Here is a 20,652-nt window from a genome sequence, read left to right as displayed (position 1 = left end):
TAATGCGTATTTTCGGAATCTAGATGCAGTAATAAAGTCTGTATCTGGTACAATGTACATTGCAGGACCATCTAGGGACCACCGCGCGAGAACATCCGCCATCTCGTTTAAAAATATGCCACGGTGGCCTGGCACCCATACCAACCGCACTGTGCTTAAGTTTTTAGGAATTAATGACATGAACACATTTGAGGAGGAGGACTCGGGCGGAGAAGCTGAAGTGAGAGCACTACAGACAGATTTCGAATCAGTGACTATTACAGCTGACGACTCATTTGCTGAAAGCTTGCGAAGGGCTAAAAGAATTGCTAAGAGCTCTGCTTCAAATATTGGAGTATAATCCGGGAGTCGCAGTGAGAATGACCAAGATAAAGCCTCTGAGAAAATACCTACTCCCGCTTTCTCTTCACGCATGGATGCATCAGTAGCAATTACGTTAAAAATTCCCAACTGACCTAAATGGTCTTCTAGCAAGCCTTTCAGATATCTAGAAGGAAGAAATTTAGAATTGGATGGGAATATATCATCGAATTCAATTTTTGTCTTAGCCAATGAGTAATCGTTTGAAACAATGTTGCGTATATTCACCTGTAAAGGATCTAGCTGCTCCTGCACAAACAAAACTTGCGGCTTATGTATCCGAGACCATGGCTCATTAAAAAATGATCTCGATTCAGAAATGAATACAAACTGTAAACGTCTTAGAGAAGATGCGTAAATTTTTAAATACGTGTTGACCGTAAGAATGCGGAATCTGCAAGTCAGAGTAGGTACTCGGGCTTCTTGATATAGAACACTGTTCGCTGTAAATTTCGGAACCCCTAGACAACTACGAAGAGCCTCGCGCTCTAAAAGAACCAGGGGATTAATTTTGTATGCTGGCCCCCCAGAGAATAACACGCAACCAAATTCTAGTTGCTTCGAAGAGAGACGCACTTCGTTCTCCTCTTCCTCCGTTATCGCTTCAGCGTAACAATATGAAGCGCTAGGTTACATTCGAAAGATAACAGCCGATTCGTTTAAAAAGGTCCCCCAGGGGATTCCCCCGGTGAGTAAAAGTACGCAAAGGAGAGCAACCGACGAAGATGTAGTACTAGAGAATTTCAATTGGAAGAAGGCCGAAGGAAAAATTCCTAAGCGCACTACTCCGGGCTTAGATGGGGTTCCCGTCAGCCTCATTAACGAACTCGGACATAACACTAAAGAAGTACTGCTGAAAGCCGTAGAAAAGTGCTTACAGGAGAGGGAAATACCGGACAGTTGGCGAAAAAGTAGAATGAACTTAATCTATAAAGGCAAGGGAGAAAAAGATAACATTCGCTCGTATAGACCCCTAACAATTACATCGGTGCTATACAGGTTGGCGATGCAGGCAGTAAAATTAAAAGTAGAAGCGTGGGTAGAACAAAATGATATTTTGGGAGAACTTCAGAATGGATTTCGAATCGACAGGCGGTTAGACGATAATCTGTTTGTTCTTACCCAGTGTATAGAAATATCTAAAATAGAAAACAGGCCCTTATACGTAGCTTATCTAGATATCACCGGGGCGTATGACAACGTTAAGCAGGAAATTTTTTGGGATATATTGAAGGAAGTGGGCATAGGTGACGACTGTGTACAGCTTTTGAGAGAAATATACCGAGAAAATACAGTTTGTATAGAATGGGAAGGAATAAGTAGCAAGGACAGCGTTGAAATTAGCAAGGGGCTGAGACAGGGATGCCCTTTGTCCCCGCTGTTATTCATGCTGTACATGGCGAGGATGGAAAAAGCGCTAGAAGGTAGCAACATTGGATTTAATTTGTCACACAAACAGGTCGGAGCGATGGTTGAGCAGAAGCTTCCAGGTCTATTTTATGCTGATGATATTGTCTTATTTGCGGACAGTCAAGATGATATACAGCGACTGGAAGATATATGCGGAAGGGAGTGTGAGGCTCTAGGACTAGGATTTAGTGCAACAAAATGTGGATTGATGATATTCAATGATCACGGAGACCATACGGTCTTAATACAGGGCCAAAAAATACCGAGGGTAAGCGAGTACAAGTACCTCGGAGTATGGGTAAATGAGGGGGATAGATATATGGAGGTACAAGAGAAAGCATCGTTAGCAAAGGGAAAGAGGAATGCTGCAATTATGAAGCACAGAGCTTTATGGGGATACAATAGGTACGAGGTGCTTCGAGGGCTGTGGAAGGGTGTGATGGTTCCGGGGCTTACATTTGGGAACTCAGTGGTGTGCATGAAGTCAGAGGTGCAATCAGGAATGGATGTAAATGAAAAGACGGTGGGCCGCCTCGCCTTGGGCGCTCACGGGAAGACGACAAATGAGGCGGTGAAGGGTGATATGGGATGGACAGGCTTTGAAGTGAGGGAAGCGCAGAGCAAAATGAGATTCGAAGAGAGGCTGAGGAAAATGAAGAAGAGTAGATGGGCAGAGAAGGTTTTCAGGTATTTGTATAGAAAAAGCGTTGACACGCAGTGGAGAAAAAGAACTAGGAGGCTCACCAGTAAATATACGGCTGGCAGTGCGGGCGATATGGCAACAAGGAGCATTAAGCGGAAGGTCAGAGAGGCGGAGAAGACTTATTGGATGACAGCGATGGAAAAGAAGCCGGCTCTGAGTAACTACCGAAAAGGAAAAAAACGAAATAAGGAGGGAAAGGTTTTATGATAATTCAAGGGGAAGCGCTTTACTGTTTGAAGCAAGGTCGGGCTGCCTGAGAACGCGTAGTTATAAAGCGAGATTCAGTAACGAAGAAGAACAATGTACATGCTGCGGGGGAACTAAGGAAACGATGGAACATGTACTGATTGAATGTGGCGATATACACCCAGGTATACGTGTGGGCACGAGTCTACATGAAGCCTTGGGTTTTAGGGACAACAAAGGAAAGCTGAACACGCCCGCGATAGAAATAAGTAAGAGACGGTTAGAGTATTGGTGGCAGAAAAGTAGAGATAAAGTACAAAAATAAATAATTGGGGGAAAAAAGGTTATTCTGCCTTAAGAGGCAGAGAGATGGAATGTGAATTTATATTTTTTGTTATAATAACATAGATTTAATCAATGTAGATAAGGCATTAGGACAACATGAAACAAGGAAGTTTTTTTTTTCTTTTTTTTTTTATCCTTCGAGCCTGGTGGCAGACATGTCACCGCCCCGTTATAAAGGGGACGCTCATAGCATCCATCCATCCAGCACGCGGGAGTGAAGCCACCGGAAGCCGCCGTTTTTGTCCCGGAAGAGAGCTTTTCTCTTCTTTTTTTAAAGAAATGCCTGTCTGTAGCGCAGTAAACTGTACGATTCGACCGGAAAAGTAGTCAGGGAAGACATTTCACGCGTAAGTACCCCAAAGTTGCATTACTTTTTACGGATTTTGTACGTTGCAGCACTCCGCCATATTCGGGCGGCGTCGGCACGGCGTTTGTCATCTTTCGTGTAGCGTTCGTTGGCGTTTAAAGTGAGGCGTAATCGCGAAGTTTGAAAAAATAAAAAATAAAAATGATCATAACAACAGCTGCCACCCGAGAATATTTGAATTGCGCGATTGAGATGGAAAGAAGACGCTAGCTTCCGAGACAAACAGGGGACCTTCCGGTGGCTTCACAAGCGCCCGCCTCGCACAGCGGGGATGCGCCGTCCAGCCTTTTTAATGGAGGTCAGTGTGCTCGATGCGCCATCCAGCTCCTCCTAGTGGAGATCAGTGGTCGCAGAGCTATTTTTGGTTTGATTATCATGATGCTATGAGCGAGGCCGGCGCTTTTACCACGCTTGCGTTGAGGTCGCCACCTCGCGGAGTGTTAAGGCATTGACAAAATTGCACTTATATTGAAAACGCGCCGAATGGGACGAACGTGTAACGCGTTTGCAGGCACTAATCGCGGAAGCCACACTTTACTTTGCCTTTACTTTACTTTGCCGCTCCCAGAAGGCAACACCACCCAGCCGACCGGCAGAGTGGTAGATATAAAACGCGCGTTTGTAAAGCCTCTAGAGTCTGTGACCGTGTCGCAGTGGATAGCGCGCCCGGCAGAGTTCTGGCTAGAAATAGAAATCAGCTTACACGTGAGATAATTGAAGCAGGAGAGATTGAAAAGTTGGGTGAAAGGTGTGTTAGTATGCCTTCTATCGCGCTGACGAAAAAAGAAGCGCTATGTGTGTGCGTGTGTTTGTCTTCATTGTGTGCTCGTCTTCAGTGCGCTTCTACCCTTCTTAAGCATGGAATACCAACATGCCCACTTTACCACTTTGGCATCTGTTGTTGCGGACCGAGCGGTCGTGGGTTCGATGCCCGTTGACGGAACTTTTTTTCTTTGCCATCTGATCGTGTACATTTTTCCGACGTCACTTCCGAGACGGAAATACGTCACTGAAGTCTTGGTGGACCCCGGCATAAAACACTCTCGTGTTAAAAAACAGACAAAACAAAAATGCCGATCGGACACGCATGTTCGAACCTTCGTTGAATCACCCCGCAGTGCAAGCAAATACTAATGACGGTTATATAACTCTTCTGAATGTGATTATTTACTTAGCAATACCTGTGCCTGTGGGTTTTAAGGTATCAGACTCTCCTTAAAGGCTTTTAAACATGTGTTCGAAGCAAAAAATGGTAAAAACCGTTCTTTAAGTTGTTGCTGTTTTCTTTAAGTGCGTTATATATCTGCTAGAAAATATCGTTATCTCGGAGAACCAAGTCTGTGGCGGGGAAATTTTCTGCCATTCTGATGTCTCCGTTTCCGTTCTACGGAAAACTTCAAAGTCGACGTTACCACAAACCCCGTTACGATGACGCTCAATAAGTCGGTTGTGTCGGAGCCAAGAAGATGGGAATGCCCAATATTTTGTCCGCGTGTATCTTGCACATCTCCGTTCGCTGTTACTGTCGGGCGGGTAGTGCATTGATTCGTTTGATATAATTAGTACCGGCAATGCGGTCAGTAATGAACCTTTTCATGGCCATGTAAATAGCTGTGTTTCTCCTATATGTGATGATTATTCTGGTGTCAATAGAGAGATATATACACGCAGCGCATACGCAATGACCAGATTTGGTATAAATGAGATTCACTATCCGGAATACAAAGTACCGTGCGTCTTGAGTACGTAGAGGTTAATACACGCGTTCTAGGAAACAAGTTCATCGGCTCTAATTTGATCTTAATGCCAACAAAATAACACCTAATTGGAAACTTTGCTACCTCTATACAGTTCACATATCCTCAGCACTAGTCTTTGACACACAAGAGTTTTTTTTAACACGAGAGTGTTTTATGCCGGGGTCCAACAAGACTTCAGTGACGTATTTCCGTCACGGAAATGACGTCGAAAAAATAGACACGATCAGATGGCAAAGAAAAAAGGTACCGTCAACGGGCGTCGAACCTACGACCGCTCGGTCCGCAACAACAGATGCCGGGCACGCTATCCACTGCGCCATGGTCTTATTTTTTTTTTCCTTTATTGCCTGTTATTATACATGTACATCAAACAATAAGGACATGAAAGAAAGACAAAAGTTGTGTCCGTCCTGCTGGACAGACACAAGTTTGTCACAGACTCTGGAGGCTTTACAAATGCGCCTTTTATATCTACCACTCTCCCGGTCGGCTAGGTGTTGTTGACCTCTGGGAGTGGTAAGGTAAAGTAATTCGTCATTGCTGCGGCCTCCGCGACTAGCACCTGCAACGCGTTACGCGTCCGTCCCGTTCGGCGCGTTTTCAACACAAGTTGAATTTTGTCAATGCCTTAACACACCGCGAGGTGGCGACCTTTGCCCAAGCGTAGTAAAGCGTAGTTAGAGTCACTGGATTAAGCGTTGTAAAAGCGCAGATGGCGTTGAAAAGCGTCGGCCTCGCTCGGCATCACGCTAATACAAACCAAAAATAGCTCTGCGACGCGCGCCTGCCTCACCTGGCGTAACACCGCGTTCCACGCTCAAGCGCTCGCCCCGAGAAAAATCGCGGCCGGGCTACTGAGGCGGCACGACGCGCTTTGCGTTTCCCTCTAGTCCGGCCGTGGTGTTCAATCACATTTTAACATGCCACGGGATGGCGACCAAGTTCTGCGTCCAATATGCGACGCTCTTCTGGTTATCACACCTCGTTCTCTGATTACGCTTTCCCCGTTAACTACTACAGCTACCACAAGGGTTTGTTTAATCATTTAAATAACATGGACGTTAGTCGTCGGGATGGAGATGTACCACCAATAATCAAAGTGGGTGCATACACGTTAAATGGTGCCATTAGCTGCCAGACATCAATATACATTGTGCAAACTCTCTTATATCAATGTACAGTAAGTATTCAGTTACTTCTGTAAGGGCGCGCTTTACTTTCGTGTTATTCCGATTCCTATGACGGAGGGATCAACTATGTTTTTTTGCTTTTTTTAGCTGCTCCATGGTGTTGCATTCGGTTCCTGACAGGCGAGCGCACCTTTTAATCCAACTGATTTTACATGCACGTGTACTTGACATGATTAAAAAAACCCTTTCTTTTCAGGCAATTTCCGTGCTTTCAAGCACTGACGAGCCAGCCCCATGTTTTTCGTGCCACATTTCATATCAACCTGCCACATATCGCTACACAATTCTGCAGAAATGGAAATATGCATACGTATAACAGAATCTTGACTGAAACGACGTTTTCGGTTCGAATGGGTCTGGAGGAATTTTGTGTTCACCTCAGTCACATTATTGTCGCATCTTTGTAACTAATGGCGAAAAAGAGAACTGCTAACGGAGTCGTAGTTCGTCCAACAAAATTACAATGCGAAACCACTTAAGAAACGACGGCCATTCCAAACGGGTATCCGCTGGCTGGCATTCGAAGATCGTTTTCTCTTTTCATTGCTGCCTACACTTTTCCTCGAGGAATGCGGTTTGTATAATTACAATACGGCTTTACAGCATACGAATTAGTATACAAGATATTTAAGAAAACACACCTGCTGAAATAAGTAGCCGCCTGTTTGATTCACCAGGCCTCGAAACGGTATATGTTTGTCTAGCTTCATATGGAATGCCTTTATGTTGCCTTGCGCGTTTTGCGGCTACGTTGATTGCTATGTAGAGCCATAGCAATCTAGCAGAGCCAATAGCAGAGCCAACCTAGAAGCTGGGAGAGCGTCCGTTGCAGCCTGCTGAAACGTTACCACTCATACGAGAAGCGCAATTCGCTCATGACATGACATATTTGTACCATGGCCTACTGTACCCCTGAACTGCCCAGCTAGCGGCGTCCAATGAAGCCACCTGCACGGGCTCTCCTTCCAGACTTCTCCGCTAAGAGGGCGCTCCAGTTACCCTAATTGAGCTTTGGCGCATGCGTGGGTGCACAACAGCGCACGCTGTACGAGCGCTATGATGGGCTTGTTCATAGTTCTTATAGGCTTGGGCGTATTTTTGAACTACTACAACGCATCTGGTGGTGAGAATGATTATCCTGCACTTCCGCCCACATTTCAGCGTCTGTTTACAAAACAATCTGCTGCCCCAACACTGGCAAACTATTTGGACCATCGGTAATGATTTTCCCTTTTTATTTTGTCGGTTACGAAAAAAAAATGACCCCGCCTGTTGGTGAAAAAATTCTAGACACGTTACTGAGCAAAAGTAAACTTGCGAGTTCATCTCGGTATTTGTACAACACCGAAGTATAATTTTGTTATTATATATTGCATGTCCATGATAAACAAGAAATTAACAAAAGCCTCACCTTTATAGAAAAACTGCCTTTATCTGTTTCGAACGCGCAGCGTCACTCGGAACTAAGGTGTATGGTTATTACCGATTCTACTTAATCAATGCATTTTTTTTTCATATTTTCCCTTGGATATACAGAGTGCATGCCAGCGCAAGCATCTCGACTCGGCGCCAGCAGACAACAGCAGGGGCGGTGTGTGATTGGTTGGAGTAACTAGTAGCGCCAAAGCCGTGGCCAAAATTCCCCTAGCGGCAGAAAGAAGAGCCAACATACGCGTGCTGGCGTTATGCTCGCTGGTAAGGTCAGGGTCACAGTAGGTCGTGAACTGTACACTGTAAGTAGCGTCGCTGCTTCAGCGTATTCTATCAAAATTTGCGCTTGCCAAAATAATAACAATCAAGGTGCGAGGTACGACGTGCCACAACCGCGATGTGATATTGATTCGCACCATAGATGGCGTGTACAGACTAAAATTTGACCACTTGGGTGTTCTTCAACGTGCGCTTGGGTGTAAACACGTTCCTTAGAACGACAGAAAGCAGTTCGTCGGATAATGAGAGCTTCTTAGGTTTCCTCGTCTCCTGTTTGCATGCCTGCCCTCAGTCGTTATTATCTGCCTTCCTCGCCAATTGAGAGGCAGCCAACACAGCTGGCGCCATATTTGCGGGGCCTTCGCTTCGGGCTACACGCGCGGGAGTTGGAGCGCAATTCGCGAAATGTGACCTGCAATACCCTATCGTGCGACGGATCCCGATTTCAGGAGGGTAATACAATTTTATATGATGCCACATATATTGCCACGTTGTTCGAATTTCTAATTGTTGTTTAGATGTAAAGATTCTCCAAAAGAAACTAAGACACTTCCATTTCCCTGGTATTCTGTCCCCGCAAACATCAGGAGCGTTGCGATCGTCTGAAGCGAGTCTCTTTTATCATACTTGAAATTACATGGGCAGTTTCTATTATTTGTTGTGCTATCGCGTGTTAAATACGCATAAAGTGGCAAGAAACATGTCTGGTAAAGTTTCTGCCTAACCTTAATTACTGACTAGTCCATGGCTCACGGGCGGCAACTCAAAAATAATGATAAATATCTCACAGAGTACTAAGCTCGCTCATACGCATTTTTCATTTTACCCTATATAATATATACATGGGATCGCAGAAATCATGGCACTCACTATATTTACAAAGTTCGCTGTTCAATGAATTTTCAACAGAATTTCAACAGGGCGCTTCGAAACGATTAACAAACAGGAACTATCTGAATGCTAAAGGCATGCACTTGTAAAAAACGTAACAAATAGGCAGATGAGCACTTTTTTTCCATATCTTAGTGTTGACGTTTGCTGAATAGCGCTGCCAAATATGCTTCAGTTCATTAATGGCGCGTACATATAGAACGAATCCTCCTTTTTCCTTATATGTAATCTTGAGAACCCGGCTTAAGACAAGACATTTAAGGTGTGCATCCCGTCAAGAGCAAAAACGTGACGAAGTGGTACTCACGCCTAAGCACGTCCATAGGAGTCCTCTATTCTGCTGCAATGTGTTGACCCTCCCGAGAAGCCACTGCGGCTGCTGTGCGGAGACTACCGGAGCTTCGGCATCTGCGCTCTTATCTCGTCATGGAGGAACCGAGCTTTCCGTCTGGTAATGACGCGAGCGTCAAATTACAGAAGTTGGAGCAGCCAGGAGATCACAGAGAGCGGGGTTGCCCACTAAAGTTGCAACGACGATGCCGGGACACCAGCTGCCTGTTTTGCTGTCACATTTTCCAAGATAAAGCAAATATCTCTCATTAGAACTTCGCGCAGTTGGTCGTGTTCCCTCACACCCCTGCTGCGGCACAGAGCCGGTTTCAGGAAGCGCACAGTTAACGCCAGCAAAAAATAAAATACTCGTGTTTTCTGTATTGCGCCTGTGTGCCGATGTTGCCGTCAAATTGTGGGTAGCCTGTTTGAAGTATTAGTGACAGCATTATTTGAGGCTGCAAAGAAAATCTTGAATCAGTAAAGACGTGTACGATATATTACGGAACAAATTATTACGACAAGCCAGGCTCTGGCCATCACTCTTTTCTCCTTTACGGGCGCTTTAGTGCATATTTTGTTTCGTTTTCGTGAATATTTTTAACTAGTAATGCCCCTTACCCACCGTCCGCCACCAGCAGACACGGCACCAGATTTACTTCCTTTTCAAGGAAGGGGACGGGGGTAGGTGTAGGCCTTCGAAGGGGTGATGATGTTCACACAGACTCCAGTGGACAATATTAGCAAGCGAGGAGATTTCAACCACGCTTTATGCACGTTCGTGCATGTGTTTTTATGAGTTCGTGTGTATATACGCATGCAATTTATATAATTCGGGGGGGAGGGTGAAACCCCAACCTCCTGTCTGGCTACACCAGTGTAACCAACCATACTTCATTTATTCGCGTCCCGGTGAGCGTAGTGACTGCACGATTACACGTGTGAAGAGGCAACTCGTGCGTTTCACACGTGCCCTGCCCCGACACTGGTAACACAATTGCAAAAGCCCCTGACACACTGTTCACTGGAGCCCTTGTTTCAATGACAATAACTGTCATCGGGACGAAGCGCTGTCACGAATATTCTTCTTCTGGTGTGCATTTGCGTTCAAAATATAGAATTTAACGTCCAGACCCTAATGCTGCGTATTGTGCTTTCCCGTTCTATGCTGGAACAGACCCCGGCGATCACAGTTGCTCTGACACCAGCAGCGAGGAGCATGAAGACCTATTTCCAGTTGTAATCATATTTGTAGCGCAAAAAAAACCCGTTCTGTGTATGTGTTCCTTACTTGTGTATGCGTCTGGCGTTTCGCGCTACGATTATGATTACAAGCGACTGAAACCAGCTAGCCAGCTTCACCGGCTTGACTGCCTATTTCTACCTTACGTCCGTGATGTTGATGGCCAGGCGGCGAGTGCGACAATAAGGGACTACAATGCTTTGCAACATTCTGAGCAAGTTGTAAGCAGTGAAACGTCCTCGGACAAAACGCTTCAGTGGGAATCAGCATTGCGTTGTGACTCAAGGAGCTGTCAGAAGGCCGCGTACGACTGCAAGAACGAATTGTTATGTGCTTTGTTGGCATGCTTCTTTTATGCGTTGTTTCTAGCACAGTTATCTTCGCTGTCTCGTAACTGCAACTTATGTCACAAATAGTGATGTCATAACGGCAAATTTGATATTTGGGTGTGGTTCAAAGCGGTTAAAAAGAAACATTGCGCTACCATAACGTAGAAGAGAAAAAGACTGACAACGCGAGCGCTGTGTCCGACTTGCGATGGTTTCATATACTGCATCGTTGTTTTACAGCGAAAGCTGTTATGAGATCATTTCACCGGCCGTTTTTGGCGCCGTAGTTGTCCGCCGCCGCCGCCGGTGTCCGTAACCAGTATGGCTCGAAATAAGAAAAAAAACGAAATAAGAAAAAAATGCCAGGATGGAACGAGGTCCGAACCTGGGCCCTCTGCGTGGGAGCCCAGTATTCAACCTCTGAGCCATGCCGGTGCTTAATACTGCTTTGCAAAAAGGTCCTATACGGGCTTCATGTCGGGAAGGAACCACATTAGCATATGTAATATAGCGTGGTAGAAGAGTAAAATAAGCACCAAGCGTCGCACAATGGGAATTCTGTAACCATGCGTCACACAATGCGAATTGCGCAACGAGTAGGTTGTTGAATGCTTCCAACCCATTACAAAGGACTCTGCCATAATTCTTCATCGTCATCAGGCACAGCATCAACAAAGTGCGCAAAATGCCTCACATGGGTTTAGCAGGTACCAACGCTCTCCGTAGAATGACGAAAAATGGCACAGTGCCTGCTGCCCTACTTCTCAAAAACTACAATGATTTATAGCGTAGTGGGTTCCTCGCAAGTGCACTTGAATTGGTTGCCAAGGAAGCCCATAAGCGCATGATCCACTTCCTCGGGGTCTCAGTAAAATTACAATGATTTATAGCGTAGTGGGTTCCTCGCATGTGCACTTGTATTGGTTGCCAAGGAAGCCCATAAGCGCATGATCCACTTCCTCGGGGTCTCAGTAAAATTACAATGATTTATAGCGTAGTGGGTTCCTCGCAAGTGCACTTGTATTGGTTGCCAAGGAAGCCCATAAGCACATGATCCATTTCCTCGGGGTCTCAGTAAAGTTCTTCGCCACCGCCCCCCCCCCGTCTCTCTCCCACGTCAACATGTGTTATACAGCATGACGGGAGAGGGAAATAGCGACCGGGCGTCACCCAATGCAAATTACGTAACTGGTGGGCCGTTTAAAGATTCCAACCCATTACAAAGGGCTGAGCCATAATTCTTCATCGTAATCAGTCGTCGCGTCAACAAAGTGCATATAATGCCTTACAGACGTGTAGCTGGTGCCTCGCTTCTCCGCAGAATGACGAATAATGGCTTAGTAGGTGCTTCCAAACTTCACAAAAAATTGTGATTTATGGCGTAATGGGTACCTTTCTAGTGTACTTGTATTATAGCCCCAAGAGAGCTTAACGGGCTCTAGAAACGCCGCTCTTCCAGCTTTCGCTGTGACTGTGCTGCGGTTTCAGCGCAGGCCTGGCATTTTTAGCTTGGATTTCTTACACGTGCGCCCATTTTGTTCCCTTGTCTTTTTTGTACACACAAAACAACACATTCACACGTATTTTTCGAGAAAAAACAAAAGCGGGCGAAACACGCCAAATATGAGATAGACGCGCTCGCGCGCCGCGACTACGACGCTTCCAAGCGTTCTTTAGTTAATACACGGCTGCGTTCGTTCATCATCATATAATTATATATATAATATATGTACCGCTGTCCCAACTAACTTATACCAAGATTTAAAAATAAAAACCATGCGCTCTAGGAAAGTTGTACATGTTCTATCTTATTGGTAGTCGTGTGTACATACCACCTGAATTTCTTCATGACTAAGCATTAATTAATTAATTAACTTTAGTTAGCTAACTGGTTTATTGTTGCTCGAATCGGTAAAATATTAACTTTATATTGTTACTCGCCTCAAATAACCTAACCACACAAATAAGCATTTATTTTCAGCTGAAATCTGCCTGGTTGTATTTTTTTTTTCGAGAATAAACAAAAGCGCGCGAGACACTGCAAATATACGTAAAGTCCCTAGGGACTTTAAATATACGTGCACTCGCGCGCCACTACTCAAGCGCTTCCAAGTGTTCTTTGATTGATACACGACTGCGTTTGTTCATTGTACAGGGCTTCCTACTATTTGATGGACGCGCATCAAAACACGCTGCTGACGCGTCCATCTCATCTACCGTTAAGCCCTGTGCAATGCTGTCGACGATGAACGAACGCAGCCGCGTATCAACTAAAGAACGCTTGGAAGCGTCGGAGTTGCGGCGCGCAAGCGCGTCTATGTCATATTTGGCGTGTTTCACGCGCTTTTGTTTTTTCTCAGAAAAGCAACCAGGCAGACTTCAACGAAAAATAAATGCTCGATTCTGGGGCTATTTTAGGCCATGTACAGGGTCGTCCACTGTTGGTACGAACACGGCGCCGCGTGGCTGGGCTCCGCGGGGCGCCAGCGCTAACGGTGCGGCCGCACATCGAAGCTGATCGGCACAGGCGCAAAAGAGCTTGGAGGCGCGGTTTCGTTTCGATTGAAAAGCGCGGGAGCGCGCCGTGGGTGTTTTGCCGTGAAGCAAACTTAAAGCGCCTGAGGAACCACGGCGCGTTGCAGAAAAGCGCGCTTCGCTCAGAGCAACGTGTTATGTAGTCACGGTATTTGAGAATTGAGCGGCCCCTCTTTTTAGGAGGGAAGGTCCTTATTCTCTCACGATGTGCGTTGTCGCCGTCGTCGGCGTACGTCCCCGTCGGACCGAAACACAGGTGTTACCAGGCCCGAAGCCAAGGGGGGGGGGGGCTAGGGGCCCGGGCACCCCCCCCCCTCAATTTTGGGGAAGTAGGTGTTTTTACCGTAAATAAAAAATGAGAATATGTGTTTTTCTGAAATAGTCAACGTTTTCAGGAAGTGCCCCCCACCCCCGGAAGAAAATTCCTGGCTACGGGCCTGGGTGTTACATATACCGTAGATAGAGCATTCATAGCGCGAATATGGCTTAAAAATAGACCGTACTATGTCCGTCCATCTCTCCGTCCGACTGTCCGCGCATCTGTCCGTCCGTTCGTCAATCTGTCCATCTGTCCGTCCGTGCGTCGATGTATACATTAAAATGGTACTGTGGTATTGAAAAAAGAGGGACCGCTCAATTCTCTAATACCGTAACTACACAACACGTTGCGCTGAGCGAAGCGCGCTTTCCTGCAACGCTTCGTGGTTTCTCAGGCGCTTTAAGTTTGCTTCACGGCAAAACATGCACGGCGTGCTCCCGCACTTTTCAATCGAAACGAAGCCCCGCCTCGAAGCTCTTGTGCGCCTGTGCCGATCAGCTTCGACGTGCGGCCGCACCGTTAGCGCTGGCGCCCCGCGGAGCGCAGCCACGCGGCGCCGTGTTCGTACCAAGAGTGGACGACCCTGTACAACATAAAGTTAATATTGTACTGATTCGAGCAAGAGCACAGAGATTTTGCCTAATTAAAGTCAATTATTTATTAGCGCGTGGAACTTTCCTACAGCGCATGGATTTTTTTAAAACCTTGGTCCAAGTTAGCTGGGACAGCCGATATATATATATATATATATATAGAAGAAGGCTGGTCCTCCAGCCGAAACTGTCAGGGTAAAATTAATATTTGATTTATTTCCGATATTGTAGTACGAAGTTCTCATTATCCATATATAATATAATATAATATAATATAAATTGTCGCGGGGTCGTGACGTCGACGAAGGTGGCAGTCAGCGTGTCTAAGATGAAACTTTTATTTTGCCGACCTTGTGTCCGGGGAACGGAAAGTCAAACTACAGCAATACACTGTACACTGATAGCGGCGAACAGAGCGTCGGCCGTCGATGAACTGATCAGCGCTAAGGCGCGTCGGCATTTATAGATGCGACATCGAATATTCCAGCCTTATCGCTCGGCTGTTCGCGTTTCCGCGCACAAGTCTATCGGATCATCCGAAAGTAATCTGGAACGTTCTCAGACATTCTGGCGGGGTTTGCGCAAGGCTGTTGTAACGCGTGTAAGGGGGCGTTAACATAAGGCATAGAAAGAAAGGAGCGCGTGTTGCAATATATATACAGGGTGTTTCAAGAAATGTGTCCAACCTTCTAAAAAAAAACAGGAAAATGCGATATTTTGCTCGGGGCTTTCAGAATTGCTTTTTCTGTAGCGGCAGGAATCTTAAGGTAGTTAAGGTCATCATATAGGACAGTAATGAAAGTTACATTAATTGCCTTTTTAATTAGTAGAGTTAGGTGATTGTGTCAAAAGGGAGAATTCAAGTTCTTCATGCGAGGAACCCATCCGAGCTTTGAGATTTTGAAAAAGCGTCCTCTCGTAATTGTTGTGGCGTAATGAAATTCAATTAAATGCAACGGCTTTCAACAGCGAAAGCCATCGAATTCGGTTGAATTTCATTACTTCGTAATTATTACTAGAAGCCGCTTATTCGAAATCTCAAAGTTGAGATGGGTTTCTGGCACGAAGAACTTAAATTCCCCAATTTGACACAGTCACCTAACTCCACGAATTAAAGAGTTAATTAATTTAACTTTCTTAATTACTGTTTCAGGTCATGTCTCTAATCATCTTAAGATGCCTAGCGCTACAGAAAAAGTCGTTCACTCATTTTGGACGTCTCAGAAGAATATGGCATTTGCGTTCTTCCATGTTCCTGTTTAGGTTTCGCCACTGAATTTGGTTGAATTTCATTACTTCTTATTTATTACTAGATGCCACTTATTCGAAATCTCAAAGTTGGGTTAGGTTTCTGGCCCGATAACTTCAATTTTCCAATTTGACACAACCATCTAACTCCACTAATTAAAAAGTTAATTAATTTCATTTTTTAATTACAGTTCCCAAATAATTTCTTTAACCAACTTAAAATCCCTGCCACTACAGAAAAACCAATTCTGAAGGTAGCAATCAAATATCGCATTTTCCTGATTTGTTGAGAATGTTGGGCATATTTCTTGAAACACCCTGTGTATATATATATATATATATATATATATATATATATATATATATATATATATATAATATATATATATATATATATATATATATATATATATATATGTGTGTGTGTGTGTGTGTGTGTGTGTGTGTGTGTGTGTGTGTGTGTGTGTGAGGGGGGGGGGTGAGAGAGAGACACAGGGAGACCTAACTGAAACTTGTTGTCAGGTATTAGCCGTCACAATGATTTCATTTCTTCAATCGCTTCATAATCTATCCTGAAACAAGGCGATGCAATCAGGCTATAACAATGGTGACAACAACAATCAAATCACCCATTGCAAGACTTCTATATTGCTTAATGAGAACATGACGGAAAATTTCTACATCAATCTAAATTGAGGAAATTTTGTTCCAGATTTCTACTTTCATTGCAGCACTCGGAGAAGGTCAAGGTAAAGCCCCTCCATGCGTTTTCCGCCGGCTAGGTTAAGTAGCGCCAATTCGTCCTCCCCCTCTCCCTTTTACACCGGCTCCCCGCCTAGCGGAAGCCGAAGTGCCGCCATGATGTTTCTGCTGCTTTTCCGGTTGATGCACCCGCCCCATGCCCGGCCATGCCCTCGCGACGCAGAAACACCGAGCGAAAACCCGCTAGGCGGCAGGCAGTTTACGACGAACCTCAAAACAACAACACTTGCGAAACGGAGAATGAAATATTTGCTTTCTCGCGTGTACACATGCGTGCGCAGAAACAAGATGGAAGGGAAAAAGCGGAAGGAAGTCGCTCAAGAACTTCCTTCCGGAAGCTCCGGAACCGGAAGTGGGCGTCGTCGTCGGAACAATAGATGGCGGTACTTAAAAAAGCGGCAGCAGACGCGATGGAGGGGCTTTAGGTCAAGGTACAATTCGATTCAATGCCACGTATGCACATGACTCAGGCATTGAAACTGGAAACGTACCAAGGAGAATTACATTCTTTTTAATCCTCCATCGCAGGTACTTTGTTCTTCTGCGTCTACAGTTTTTATCGCATCGGCGTAATTCTGACACGGACACTTACATCAAAGCAAACATTATCTTTAGCAGCCACGTTCCAAGCGACATCACGCGGTGATCGTGAGCTCATAGCAGTTTCATACTAAAAATTTAAGAGGGATTCGCACTAGTGATGCCAAGCCTGAAATAACAGCGGAACTGGGCGGCCTCGCTTATTTCTATTTATTGGGGCCACGCTGGCCGACCAGCTTTGGGCCGTCCAGCAAACCGAAGATGCTGCTCGGTTCCAAGGACTTCGAGCCGTCACCTGAGGTACCTCCATCGCCATCATCATTGATGGAGGATGAGAAGAGATACGGGCTAATCCCCTTTCCCGCCGCACCGCCAAAGGAAAACTGCTGGACCAGTTTTAAATCAAGTTTCTTCATTCATTCTTGCAGTTATTAATTCATTTTTCTTCCTCTTTGTTTTTCTTTCGGTATTTCTTTCTATCTCTTCACAGACAAGGTTATCACACCTGGCTGCGGTAAAACGTAAATGTGTTCAACGTTGCGTTCAAACTGAACCCCTCAAAGTTTAGCGCAAGCTGTCAAATTCGTGATATCAGAATGAGCTCCGAGAACTCCGAAACTCCACTGTGCTAGCCTTACTTGGTTTTCGCGTCACTTTCACAGAATCAAGATGGGGTTGTTGTCTGCATTTATTAACACGAAAGTGTTTTATGCCGGGGTCCACCAAGACTTCAGTGACGTATTTCCGTCACGGAAATGACGTCGAAAAAAATACACAATGAGATGGCAAAGAATAAAAGGTACCGTCAACGGGCATCGAACCCACGACAGCACGGTCCGCAACAACAGATGCCGGGCACGCTATCCACTGCGCCACGATCACAGACTCTGGAGGCTTTACGAACGCGCCTTTTATATCTACCACTCTCCCCGTCGGCTGGGTGGTGTTGACCTCTGGGAGTGGTAAGGTAAAGTAATTCGTCATTGCTGTGGCCTCCGCGACTAGCACCTGCAACGCGTTTACGCGTCCGTCCCATTCGGCGCATTTTCAATAGAAGTTGAATTTTGTCAATGCCTTAACACACCGCGAGGTGGCGACCTTTGCCCAAGCGTCGTAAAAGCGTCGGCCTCGCCCAGCATCACGCTAATACAAACCAAAAATAGCTCTGCGACGTGCGCCTGCCTCACCTGGCTGTAACACCGCGTTCCATGCTCACGCGCTCGCTCCGAGAAAAATCGCGGCCGGGCTACTGGGGCGGCAGGACGCGCTTTGCGTTTCCCTCTAGTCCGGCCGTGGTGTTCAATCACATTTTAACATGCCGCGGGATGGCGATCAAGTTCTGCGTCCAATATGCGACGCTCTTCTGGCTATCACACCTCATTCTCTGATTACGCTTTCACCGTTAACTACTACAGCAATCACAATGGTTTTGTTTAATCCTCTAACATGGACGTTAGTCGCCGGGATGGAGATGTACCACCAATCATCAAAGTGGGTGCATACACGTTAAACGGCGCCATTAGCTGCTAGACATCAATATACATTGTGCAAACTTTCTATATATCAATGTGCAGTAAGCATTCAGTTATTTCTGTAAGGGCACGCTTTACTTTCGTGTTATTCCGATTCCTATCACGGAGGGATCAACCGTGTTTTTTTAGAAGATCTTTTATTCGTTGTATAGTGTAACGCGGCAATTAACTAACAAAGATAGCTGAAATATGTTTTGTTTATAATTGCTTGTATGTCATTTCTTTAAAATTCCCTACATATTGGCAATCACACATTCGTAGCAAGTTTTTTCTCAGCACACTTACCATAATCTGCATATTATTAATGCCCTATCTGCTATCAGACAAGACTCCGCACTTGAAATAAGCTGAATACAAATCTCAATACTATGGTCATGTATAGTAAATATCATTATCAGAGTCAACGCTTCCTATAAAAAAACTATGCCTGGGACGTCGCTAGCTTTGCCATTGGAGGAACGCTGCCACGCGTTTCGAGCGGGCGCCGTGTGGTGGTGCCAGCGACTGTACCGCTGGAGCCAGCGAGAGCGATGATGTCGGTAATATTGTGTCGGTGCAGCGGCAGCAGCTGGCTGCTTTTTGCGGGCGGTTGATCGTGCGTTCCTGACGTGCACTGGAAGAGCGTCAGTCATTTCCTTGCAGAAAGCTCGGCTAGAGCTAAGGAACCTTTCGCGACAGGGGTTTTCTTTCAAGCAGCTTGGCGGCAGCGTTCCTGTCGATTACTACTTTTCTGGCAATTAGCAGCAGCAGCTCTTTGCGGTGATCGGAGTCTGTGTTTGCACAGTTAAACACTGGTAGGCCCACGAGCTCTTCCACAATCCTGTGAACGCAAAGTTCAAGGAGTTTCGCGAGCGACCTATAATGAGGAAGCACATAGTCCACGAATCTGCGAAGGCCTACAAGCAGCTATGGATAAAACAGGCCGTAGTGGGAAAGTGAAGAGTGCACACTACAGGCTTACTTGTTGGCGCCCAGTCGTCTCTCGAAATCGCCGTGAGCCACTGGTCACGCAAACTGCTGTCTGGTGGTATCTCGTGGAAAGTCAAGTCCGCAACTCTTTTTTTAATTAGTAAGAACTTGTTGTTGGGAGAGTTGGTGAATACTTAACAACTTGATTCTTGCGCTACGAAAGACGAACACATGAGAGAACAGCGCCTGTCCCGTCTCTTCTCTCATGTGTTCGTCGTTCGTAGCGCAAAAAAGATGTCAAGTCTTTTTTCTTAGGCTCGACAATCATTTGGGCACGTAGCAAAACCGCATTACTAGGCAATAACGCACACAGCTCAATAACACATCACTTTTTTCATAAACGCATGAAAGTAAGGCAAAAAAAAAAAATCACAGCATATCCACGGAGTGAATGATGATGAGTGGGCGAAGCTGCGGAGGTTCATCGGTAAACCGTGAATCTTCCATGAATTCTGCCCAGTACATCATCACCGACGTGAGATCGGGCGCGTTTATACTAAAAGTTCGATGAGAGTTATGACGACTTGCAGCTCACTTTAATTCTACATGTACGCTGTGAATTTTCATTGTTTAGAAAACCATTGCTTTAGAAAACTTCTGGCGTCTTTCGTTAAGCAGCTGGCGCTTTTTCGTTTTGCTTTAGAAAACATCTGGCGTCTTTCGTTGGTTTATTTCATCAATCAACGGCGTTTTGAAAAAAAATTTTATTGTTTAATCACGCACAGGAGAAATCTCACCAGGCACTACCTTGGAGGTAAACAATGGCTGCTAATGGGAATGAGAGACAGAAGAAGTCGGCTTTTAGCTAACACTTACACTTCTACTTCTACTAACGTTTCCTACTGGAACATGCCAATGGCTGCTAATGGGGAATGAGAGACAGAAGAATTCGGCTTTTAGTTAACGCGCACGCTGCGAATTTTTTATTGTTCAACAACGCACAGGAAAAATCTCCCACCGGCACCACCTTGGAGGTCAAGATCTGGTATTAGCGTTACGACTGGTTACGCACTATGACTACTACGACTACGAGGGACGAACGGGTGCCGCCTTAAGGAGCTTCGCCCCTAAAAAAGAAAAACTCCCGAAGAACGGGGGTTGTAAAATTTGCCTCATGCGTTTATTTTTGTCGATGTATGTTTATTTGCGCAGCATTTTTTTCAGCTCGTTTACGGCGTCGCCAGCGCGTTCGAGATGCGTTTCTTCGCGCTGTAGTTTGGTCTCACTGACGCTGGAATTCTTTCCTCCGACGCTCGACTGTGCATACTGCTTTCGCGACCACTCAATAAATTTCACCGGAAGGACGTTTATGGCGACATGTTCGCCCACA

General features: G+C 45.6%; 1 protein-coding gene across 1 annotated transcript in view; it reads right to left on the bottom strand.

Moving 5' to 3' along the window:
* LOC119395859 (complement factor B) overlaps positions 1–9,348 on the bottom strand; it is a 236,330-nt gene extending 226,982 nt beyond the window's left edge. The window contains exon 1 of the mRNA XM_037662862.2: positions 9,230–9,348. Within this exon, the coding sequence (XP_037518790.1) occupies positions 9,230–9,245 (16 nt within the window). The 5' untranslated portion in view covers positions 9,246–9,348. The remainder of the gene's footprint in view (positions 1–9,229) is intronic.
* Positions 9,349–20,652: the final 11,304 nt, after the last annotated feature.

The sequence above is a fragment of the Rhipicephalus sanguineus genome, chromosome 6 (genome assembly GCF_013339695.2).
Source record: "Rhipicephalus sanguineus isolate Rsan-2018 chromosome 6, BIME_Rsan_1.4, whole genome shotgun sequence".
In the NCBI taxonomy this organism is placed as follows: domain Eukaryota; kingdom Metazoa; phylum Arthropoda; class Arachnida; order Ixodida; family Ixodidae; genus Rhipicephalus; species Rhipicephalus sanguineus.
Note: the sequence above shows the minus strand (reverse complement) of the source record. Positions and strands in the feature narration are given on the sequence as shown.